Source organism: Zerene cesonia, chromosome 15, assembly GCF_012273895.1.
Source record: "Zerene cesonia ecotype Mississippi chromosome 15, Zerene_cesonia_1.1, whole genome shotgun sequence".
Lineage (NCBI taxonomy): Eukaryota > Metazoa > Arthropoda > Insecta > Lepidoptera > Pieridae > Zerene > Zerene cesonia.
In genome coordinates, this window is record NC_052116.1 from 4,798,098 (window position 1) to 4,809,573 (window position 11,476).

Sequence of the window (11,476 nt, forward strand, 5' to 3'; positions counted from 1 at the left end):
GGTTTTAATATATCTGCTCTTAAAATATGCCCCAAAAACTAATATGAATTTTTTCCTGTGGTCGTAGTAGCAAAACGAAGAAATGTAGAAAATTATATTTCACTTCTTATAAAAAATTAAGTGCTGTTAGGTGAAGAATTATAAGAATTATACGTAAATGATAATTATGAAAAAAAAAAAAGAAAATAAAACGGTCAAGTGCAAGCCTGTCTCGCGATACTAAGGGTTCCGTGCAAATAAGCAACAGATCTTAATATGCTAAATTTACACCCATTGAATTAATAACCGCGCCATCCGTTGCTATCTAATCTCGATGGGACGGGGATGCACAGTTGGACTTCGACTTGTCTGTCCGTCTGTCTGTGCATTAGTGGTAGGGCCCAGTAAGGGTATAAGCCTTTAGTATGGAACCCTAAAAACATAGCCCAACTGTCTACAAAATATGATTAGAACGCTTCAAAAGGGATTCAGTGCAATTGAATTTCAGATTTTAGGTAGTACCTACTTAAAGTTTCTGTTAATAGTGTTATCTGATTAAATTTCTTAAAATTTTACTTCTACATTTTTTCCGTCTTTCACTTTACCTAATAATACATAAGATGGACCTTTGTACATAGAGAACTATATTTTACAACAATCAATATAATATCTTATCTAGGTATAAAAAAAAATATTCATATTAATAATTTGCCTTTTGATTTTCCGTATCTATAAGGTATAAGGAAAATCCATTAACTACAAGTAATTGTTTTTTACGGTTGTTGGTAAACGATAGAATTTTTCTGTATTTATGTTTTATCTCTCGTGTCGGGTGGTTATCAGCTGGTAGGTAACCTAACTTAAACTTTGTTGGAAGACGACTTGCCCTAGCGTTGTATCTAGCAAATGAATAGGAAATACATAAATATAAATACATATTTAATTCATACATTGGCGAAACCTACTTGTCGTCCTTCCTGCTCGTATCAACATGATATTCAACATGATATTCTCCACAAAATCCGTCCAGCAGGTCTTGAGTTATAACTGATAAATATACCTACTTACCGATACATTTTCAATTAACCTTGAAATTTTGTGATATTTAGCTTTGAAACATTACTAGACATACGCGTCATTCCTATAATTATTTAATGAAATCACCAATCACCTAGATTATATCAAAGCTCTATGCAGTACTCACGACTAAGTCATTTTTGAAAATAAAAGTCATGCCGATGTCTGACTGTATTTTTATTGTATTACTAATTGTTGCCCGAGACTTCGTCCCTAGAATAATCGAATGTTATTCTATTAATTGAATTTTTATGTTATTAATTTTTATAATTGGATGAAGTTTTCAAAAATGAGTCATAATGAAATATGATTTAATCCAAAAAACGGAAAAGTATCTAATATTAATATCAAATTTCATTCAAATCATCTACGGTATAATTTCCGTTAAATATAATTAATGCATATTTAATTTTAAGTACAGAGTACATACGTAATGTTAAGACAGGAATCGAATAATTCCTCCTATTTGGATGCATACGTAAAAATTAGACCGTAATCTCCAAATGTCAGGTTTCTACGATCAGCGTTTTGTCTGTGTGTGAGTCTATGAAAAAATGTAAAGATGTATAGTATATATGAAATTAGGCCCAGTCAGGGCAGGATATGCGCAATTAACTAATAAATAATAATCCCCTTGGTAATGCGTCAGCCAAGGAGTATAATCTAAAGATAATACCCCTATCAAATAATACTAATTTTATATTATATACAAAAAAAAAATAATGTTTATAACATTAAACATCAATAATTTATATTATAAACGTATTTTTATCAACGTATAACGTATTATACATTTATCTTTACAATATCCATAGTGGTTTTTCAGTATAGATTAAGTTTAAGGCAATCAACGTGATAAATGTTAAGAGAACCTCGAATTCGCTCTCAGTTCAAGCTTTTAATTTTCAGGTGCCTGCCTAAAATCCTATGAAAGGGGTGATTATATTTAGATTAGTAAAAGGGAATACTGGGTAGAAGTATATTGAAAGAGCTATTAGAGAGTAAAGTAGTTTAATTCAGATGTCAGTAGGATTGGGATTGAAAATTAAGTAGTAGAGCAGGCAACATCAGTATTTCAGCGTGAACAGATTGGATGCATACGCTGGTCAATTGGAGAATGAAGCAGCCACCTAATAAACAACCTAGTCATTTTAACGGTACCGTTAATATAGCGACCTGAATGATACTGTTGATGGTTTTTAGGTTATCGAAGTTCTACTGTTTATATACTTAGATCTTAAGGTAGATAAGTAAAATAAACAAGTGTCAATTGGTTAATTATTTTTATTCACCAAATTAGATTAGATAATTATCTTATCATAATTGGTGATTATGCCATTCCAATTTGTTGATAGAATCTGTAGACAAAGACATATATCTAATATATCTTTGTCCATAATTAGGCGAAAAATTCCATGCCAAATACACCACGATGCGATTGTGTTAATGTTACGATTTTTTATTATATGAAAAGCAGGCAAGCGAGCAGAACGAGTCACCTAATGCAAGTGCTCTTCGTCGCCCATAATACTTAGGGTATTATTTACTTGTATGTACATCCAAAGCCCGACATTATGCTGTCACTGGGTGAAAAATGTCGCCTAATTCGTTTCTATTTTCGGTTATTAAATATATTAAACTAGGTGATAATATAAACATATGCATTTGAAGAAAAGTTTAATGTTAAAACTAAAAAAAAAGACAAAAGTACAAGTAAGTAACACCATAAACGGTTCAGCTTTGGCGCCAGTCACACAGTCGTAGTCAAGAAACAAGAAGTTAATTTAAATAATATAGATACATGTTTAAGTAGGTATTTTATTAATAAAAGTAGGGACTGTACTTTATATACATATAATATACGTATATTACGTATACGTATATTATTAAAATAACAAAATCAATAAGATATATTTCCGTTGTCGTTAAACGAGGTATGAGGTAATGAGGTAGCCCAGAATAAGCCCCTTGACCTCCCTGTATTCGTTATATACAGAGTTCTAAATAATAATTTATGAAAATCTTTATTACTGTAAGATACATTGGAATCACAAAATTTCCATAAAAATTCTAGGTTCTAAAAGTTTAACGATAAAATACAAACATGGTTGTACACCGCACTGGGCAATACAATATGTCCTGTGGCCACATTTAAGCACAGATAACATAAAACTATATATTAAACGAATAACATAATTAATTTGGTCACAGCGACGCTCATAGCGCGCACATACTGATATTATTAAATTTCATACTTAAACAGTTAACTTATCTGAGAAAATTTTATAAATTTAATACTTGAAAGTATCTACTTTTGAAAGAGTTGAGTACTACCAAATAGCTTGATATTAGCGTTATCCCACGATAAGAGCAATTTTATTAGAATCTCTTTAGTTTTACAAGTAAGTATTACTAGAGACTTGGATTCTTAATAAAACATCTAAGTATTTCATGGTTTTGTGAATGAGTGTGGCCACGTACATTTAGGTGTTGCTGTGTAAAAGAGCTTTTTAATCTAGGCAGTTGTAGATACATTATTTTGTCTGCGATGCAAGTTTTATGTATCCTAAAGACTGAATACAGATTGTAAAGGCGTGAAATACTAAAAAGCAGTAGTGGCTCAGTGGTGAGTACCTCGGACTTCAAAACATAGTATAATATAATTCGATAAGTCGGGGTTCGAGACCAGGCGAGCGTGCAAGAAATAAATTGATTTTTCAATTTATCTGCACATGTGGATAACATCACCACTGCTCGAAACGGTGAAGGAAAACATCGTGAGGAAACCGGCGTGTCTGAGAATCAAAAATTCGACGACATGGGATGGGATTGGCAGATGTGCCAACCCGCACTTGGCCAGCGTGATAGATTATGTCCTAAGCCCTGATAGGAGGCATGTGTCCCGGCAGTGGGAACATATTTGGGCTGATGATGATGATAATGATGATGATGATGATGATGTAATACTTAGTACTTTACCTTCAGAAAAGAGAGTTGCAGAAGGGTAATGAAATTGTTATTTCAACATAACTAGTGTAGATACAAGTACGGATAGCTGAGCTATTTCGAAACCTATTAGAGCAATAGTTGGAGCAGAACCCCAAATCGAGGCGCAGTAAGTGGTATTATACTTTATATAAAAAATAAAAATAATATAATAAAATTAAGAAGTCGTTTATTGCTTCAAACATTATTGATATAAAATACAATTCAAGTTACATATCTCTAGAGAAGGAAAAGCCTGCGACTCAGCTATTGCTGCCCAATACTCGAGAGCATCAGACAACGCTGATTTTCAGACGCCCATTAAAATTAAAACTTACAATTAGGTATGAAAAATATTCTTATATCACATTTTAGTAATATCAATTTGAACAAGTAAGTACAAGAAATAAGAATAAAATATATACACATTATTAAAATATTATTATATCATGAACTTAACATAATCTATAACTACGAATCAATACCAGTGTGAATAAATTAGTTAAAGTTTTATAAATGCATGCATTATGAAATTCAAATCTTATTTATTTGACTATCCTATTCGTATACCATACAAACATAATTTACGTTGATAGGTAGGGTTATAATCCTAATTATTATTTAGACAATTTAATGTGGCTCAGTAAATGTATTCACTGATGGAAGTTTTTGGGCAGGAACTATTGACGTTTACTCTAAAAATTTAGGCATATTTAAAGCAAAAACCCGCAAAATGTCAAAATATGTCCCAGACTGCTGAGTAGGGTTTTATGCAAAATCCATAAGTCATTATAATTTATAATATTAAACTAAAAGAAATGGCATAAATAAATTAATTAATGAATCAATACCAACTTTTGGTGAGACTTGGTAATGGTGCTAGTACATATTTTTAATATACAAAACTTTAGTAATTTCACAAATTAGTAAATAGTTAGTACGTTAGTAATACTACGTTTTATTACATTATATCTACATTTTTTTTAATATTTGCTTATAAATAATGTTTTGTACTATTTTGTGTTTGACTTATAATTATAAGGGCCTTTTATATCCACCGGATAAACTGAGCCATATATGACGACCCCACGACGTTCTTTGTTCGCGCCTAGCGGATTTAGCGTCAGTTTTAAATTGAATCCATCCTCGCTTATCACTCGCCGAACGTGGACCCCAACTCGACTTTGGACTGAATGTACGCTTCAAGGTCTGTGAAATAATTGAACGTTAACACTTTCCTTTATACATGACTAGATATAATCAGTCACAAAGACAAACGAAAAAGATACACACCTCAAGTAGGTTTCCAGTTTTATATTTATATAATGCGATAAATAGAAACACCGGTACAAACAATATACCAACGAGGAGCATCATGTAACCCGAAACTGAAAAATAATTATGAATAAGTATTGCAAAATAAATTAAATTGGAGATGTATACCTCGTATGTAGGTCATATACCATATTATAAAGAAAAAAAAGTCAATCGCAAATCGGACACACAATGGGTCACTAAGGTTTCAATAAAAATAAGATAAAGAGCAGTTCTGCAAAAAATTTATAGCCCTTCCAATTTATGACCGCGCCAACCATCGCTTAACCTCGACAACAGCAACAGAAAGACATTATTTCTGAAAATTTTAGCTGTCCGTATATCACGATTTATCTTCAGATACAGCCTGGTGACAGACGGACGGAGAGACAGACAGAAATCAAAGTCTTAGTAAAAGGGCATGGCGTTTAACCCTTTGGGTACGCGTGGTTACTCTAAAACTCACCATAACCAGCAGTAGGATAATAGTAACAACAACCAAAGACGAGTGCTTCAACCGATACCAATGCATAAATAAATACGGTGATCAGAATAGCAGGAGTGATAATTCCCCAGCAAAACCGCCAGTAGACCGATGTTCTTATTCCAAGCATGTATTCAATATCCAAGCAAACGTTTTCCAAACCTGAAAATTTTAGACGTTTGAAAAAATAAAATATGACGTCTAAAACTCGTCTCATGGTTTTTTTATTCTTTGAATATTTACGTTTATAAATGATTTTCATCCTATAAATAAAATATTGAATATTTTCCAAAATTACTCTATATACGATAAATATTAAATAAAAATATAATAGTTACCATAAATCCAAAATACTCCAACGATTTCTGCGATAGCGCAGAACAGAACAAGGAATGTACCACCGTAGTAATCGACCAGCTCCAAAATGTATTGACCCCCCTGTAACCAATTTAATCTTGAGAAATAAAGAAGGCAGCAGACATGAATTAATTCCCATTTTACAGAGAGTTTTCTATTAAATTAAATAAAGATAATATAGGTAAACTAACCGGCGTAACATAAACAAGTCCAATTGCAAAACCACATGTACAGCAGATAGCAGACATGTAGATTGTGCGCACTCGTGGGAAAGAGTCCATTAACACTGTGTTGATCGTTGATAGAAGAGCTACTGCAGAGCCCACTCCTAGGACCAACATCATAACGAAGAATAATACTGAGAATAACTGAAATAAAGTTAAATCAACGATTAATTCACGAAAAACTATGAATTCTAACATGGAATTCGACCTATCATATTATTTAGATCGCAAAAAGATTATTCATCATCAGCCACACAGGCCTCCTATGAGGGTTCAGGCCATAATCCACCACGCTGGCCAAGTGCGGGTTGGCAGATGTCACATGTCGTCGAACTTTTGATTCTTGGACATGCAGGTTTCCTCACGATGTTTTCCTTCACCGTTTCAAGCAGTGGTGATGTTATCCACATGTGCAGATAAATTGAAAAATCAATTTATTTTCTGCACGCTCCGCTCGGTCTCGAACCCCGACTTATCGATTTCGAAGTCGAGGTTCTCACCACTGAGCCACCACTGCGTAAAAAGATTATACAATCTACAAATGCATTTCTATAACACTATATAGCCCCTTTTTCATTTTTTTTGTAAATGTGCAACCTTTTCGTTAAACGTAGTAAGTAATGAATTTAATTAATAAATATATTACCTGTGGTTGGAACGTCTTAGCAATAGCATCAGGGTAGGAAACGAATGCAAGACCAGTACCGCCTGAACCAACAACATCTTCCACTTCTCTTTCTAGAACATACGCCAAGTTGCCAAGAATACCGAAGATGGTAATACCAGATAATAAACTTGTGAACGTGTCCAGGGTCGTAACAATCATGGCGTCCCTAAAAAAATCCATTATTAAATTCGAATGCAAAAGTGTGAAACACAGTGAATAGAGGGTATGTTATTTTTTTGTATGAGGCGCCTTTAACCGTGGCGAAATACCTTATTCCCTTGGGAATTTCCTGTGACATACATAAAATTTTGATACTCCAATATAGTATTAATACTTTCCTAACTTGAACAATATCTTTGATATTTTACATATTATACAATTCATAAGGAGAAGGTAAAGATGTTTGTAATTCGTTGTTTAATTGTGTACACAAACTGTTTTTCTTACCTATAAACGTTTTGTTTGAAGCCATTGTATGAAGAGAACATGATAATAGCTCCGGTACACACTGACAACGAGAAGAATACCTGCGTCACCGCTGAATACCACACCTGTTAAATACAATCATCATCATCAGCCTATATATATTCCCACTGCTGGGATACAGGCCTCCTATGAGGGGTTCAGGCCATAATCCACCACGCTGGCCAATTGCGGGTTGGCAGATGACACATGTCGTTGAACTTTTGATTTTTGGACATACCGGTTTCCTCACGATGTTTTCCTTCCCCTTTTTAAGAAGTGTGATGTTATCCACATGTGCAGATAAATTGAAAAATCAATTTATTTCCTGCACGCTCGCCTGGTGTTGAACCCCGACTTACCGGTTTTTAAGTCCGAGGTTCTCACCACTGAGCCACCACTGCATTTTAAAAATACAATCATTGCAGTTATAATAAATATTCGCTTAACGATTTAAATTTTAATGTAAGCCTTCTTGAGCTTATAAATTTATGACTATTATGTGGGGAATTTATTTCAAAGTTTTTTTTTATAGTCATTTGTTTAGACCAACATATACCTCATTAGAAAAAAAAGCATTAGTACCTATCTACTTACGTTCAATTCCAAAAGCTTGTCCCATTGTGGAGTAATGAAGTATAAGATACCAGTACCCGAACCGGGCAAAAGTACTGTGCTAAAAACATAACAAAGAGTTGTTTTTAGAGTATAGTAACCTATTCAATCATATAATAATGAACATAATTGTAATTAAAAAGAATCAAAAAGCCTAAGCACATGCAAGTCGATTCATTTATAATCTTTATTTGTAGATATAAGTTAACAAATATTAGGCAGATAGTTTGTAAACCTGATGAGCAAGATAATCATGATGACGTAGGGGAACAGCGCCAGGAAGTACGAAGCCTTGCCTGAACTCTTCACACCGCGCGAAACGATGACAAAAATTATAAACCACGACGCAAGTAGGCATAAAGTTAAATACCATATAGGTAAACCTAAAACAAATTTGTCTTTATAAATCATACTGTAAATATGTATATTGTATGAAGTAGTCGAGCACGCTTCTCCAAATGGTCACGGGCGGTGGTGGCGCTTACTATCAGACGACCCACCAGCTCTATTGCCGACGATGAACTTATTGAAACTGGGTCTAACTAAGGAAAACGCGTTCTAATACATTTTTCGCAAGCAACATAATATGTGGTATATATGTCACCGTAAGATTGTAAACATCGTTATATTACAATCTATCTAGTAAGATTGTAAACTATCGATACATTGTGAATCGTATCATTATGATTGCAATTTAACGCATCATTTTTCGCTTGATTGTAATCTATCGATGGGAAGCGGTCAAATTGTGAACCGGCGTAGGACGGAATGCAACTCGCGCTCTGATTGGTTGAACGGGATGTGCCCCCGTCACACCGGCCACACGCCATATTTGTTTGTTATTTCGTTAGTTGTCGAATGTAAACAACTATGTTTTCGTGATTATAAATTGATTTTGTCTTCAAAATAACTTATATCTTTCGAATAGCTTACATATATAAAACTGTTGTGAACCTAAAAAATTATCTATGTCTAACCCAAGAAAAGCAGTTTGAATGACAAATCAACGAATTAGTGTTTGTTTCGCAACATAACCTAAATTATATGAATCGTACGTACGTTTTAATATTTTGATGCTTGTGAACTTAAGTAACCTCATTAAATAACAATGAGACCGACCAATCAGGAAGAACTTGCAGACAGTTGACAATTTGACGCGGGACAGATTGTAATTTAACGGTTTCACTTCGGTAGATTACAATATAGCGAAGAATAATGAGTCAAATTGCAATCATAATGATACGGTTCACAATCTATCGATAGTTTACAATCTCGCTAGATAGATTGTAATCTAACGATCTTTACAATCTAACGGTGACATATTATAAAGTCCATTGAAATTTAACTATTTTGGGTCTTGGCATGCATTTCTCAGGGCACGCAATTTTTATTTACTTGATATACCTAAAGTAGAAATAAGTTAAAGTTATTGAGATTTTTTTAATTATAAAATAAAATTACTATATAATAATTGTTCTTCTTTGTTTGTCGATGAACTCTTCGTATAAAAAAATGCGACTTCTGAGAAACGCAACGCAATTAATGTAACTTTACATGGACTAAGAAGACATTTAATAAAATTCAAATTACTAATAGAAATAAAATACAAACCCAGACCACCTTCGATGCCATCGCTTTGCTGAAGAACTGTACGCCTAAAATATAAAGAGAAATAATGAATATGCAATATGCAAAACAATAATTCTTTTCTATAAATAATGTCACCGCTATTCCAAGGAGAGAAGCTACCGGTTTTTCCTATCAAACACAAAATTAATCGGTTTAAAATTAACAGTTATCGAGGAACAAACCCAAAAAAATAATTGGATAGACGATTTATTTCGTTTTTGCGAACTTTGGTATTATAATGTTTTGTTAAAATTATATAAGTAATCTTACGTAAAGTAAAGCTCAGCGCTGCTAGTTCCATTGATAGTGTGATCAATATTCTCCGTTTGGCCTGATGGCACACAGTTTTCCCAGGACGGATCACACACAGCCCAAGGAAGTGTAGATTGGAAGCTCATAGATAAATAATACAAACATAAAGCGATGATAGATACGTAGTACGAGAGAATGTATCCACATCCCAGGGCTTGAGCGTATCCAGTACCTATTAGATACAATAACAACCATTTAATTAAAATATGTTACTGAGAGTTCATCTGGCAATTTTGGCTACAATATTAATGAATGAGCTAATTAGGAGTTTGATGCCGAATACATAAACGCTATACAAACATTCGGATCTCATTAAAATAATTGTGGATTAACTATTTTAATACGAAATACTTATGGTGAATGGATTTTAATGACAATAATAACTAATTAATCTTTAATTTTTCTTAATTTTATTAATTTAATTCGAATTTTAATTTATTTATTTATTTCATACATATGTATGTATGTACATTTTGACATTTTTAAATTTACAATTTATAGCAATTACAAATAACACGAACCTTTCATACCAGGTGACATGGACCAAATTTTTACCGAATTCCTTGAACTGAATTGTCCCAAAACACCTTCCAAGTAGTACATGGGTTTTCCCACTAAGATAAGTACAATGATGTATGGGATGAGGAATGCGCCTCCTCCATTTTGATAAGCGACAAAGGGAAACCGCCAAACGTTTCCCAGACCCACAGAAGTGGCAATACATGACATGAGAAACTCGATTTGATTTCCCCACATGGCACGTTCGGGTTCTTCATCCACCTCCACATCCTCCATAAAAATCATAATCATAATAAATGTTCACATATATTGAAAGGTTATAAAATATCGGAGAGTTCATCCTTTATGATAGCCGACATTGTCGAAAGATTTATAATGCTAAACTTATGGATGGCTATCTGTTTTATGCGGTTTCACCCGCTGCCGGAACCACAGCCAAAAACTAGTATTTATATTGTTTATCTCTGTTTCTAATACAAAACATATACTACATCTTTGCCTACTATCTTAAATATACATTCGGTGGCACGAAACAGTTACAAAATACATCCAAACATGTACTTAAAAATTTTCGAACATGATATAATATAACTGAAATAACTTATTATGTAAATACAGGTACTTATAATCTAATCCGCTGTACAAAGGAAGAAGTGCAATATAAAATAATATTTACAATCTTATCATATAATTTTTATTTTTCTGTTATATAAGCATAAATAATATAAGTATACGAAGAAATATAGTGTTTATTATTACTTAGTATCACAGACTATCTTATACTTAGTCTGGCCATAAATACTGTTACACTTAATTATAAAAAAATATTACATTTGAATTTCGAATCTGTCA

General features: G+C 33.1%; 1 protein-coding gene across 2 annotated transcripts in view; it reads right to left on the reverse strand.

Annotated features, from left to right (window-relative positions):
- Positions 1-4,230: 4,230 nt before the first annotated feature.
- LOC119832637 (sodium-dependent nutrient amino acid transporter 1-like) overlaps positions 4,231-11,476 on the reverse strand; it is a 13,499-nt gene continuing 6,253 nt past the window's right edge. The window contains exons 1-12 of one of the 2 annotated variants that reach the window (XM_038356327.1): positions 10,627-11,300; positions 10,064-10,277; positions 9,776-9,819; positions 8,400-8,547; positions 8,147-8,225; positions 7,535-7,638; positions 7,067-7,253; positions 6,388-6,564; positions 6,178-6,277; positions 5,822-6,001; positions 5,335-5,429; positions 4,231-5,250 (exon numbers count right to left, since the gene is read on the reverse strand). In XM_038356327.1, the coding sequence (XP_038212255.1) occupies positions 5,077-5,250; positions 5,335-5,429; positions 5,822-6,001; positions 6,178-6,277; positions 6,388-6,564; positions 7,067-7,253; positions 7,535-7,638; positions 8,147-8,225; positions 8,400-8,547; positions 9,776-9,819; positions 10,064-10,277; positions 10,627-10,915 (1,791 nt within the window). In that variant the 5' untranslated portion in view covers positions 10,916-11,300 and the 3' untranslated portion in view covers positions 4,231-5,076. Of the gene's footprint in view, positions 5,251-5,334; positions 5,430-5,821; positions 6,002-6,177; positions 6,278-6,387; positions 6,565-7,066; positions 7,254-7,534; positions 7,639-8,146; positions 8,226-8,399; positions 8,548-9,775; positions 9,820-10,063; positions 10,278-10,626; positions 11,301-11,476 lie in introns of those variants that run through there. The other variant, XM_038356328.1, reaches the window with a different exon arrangement.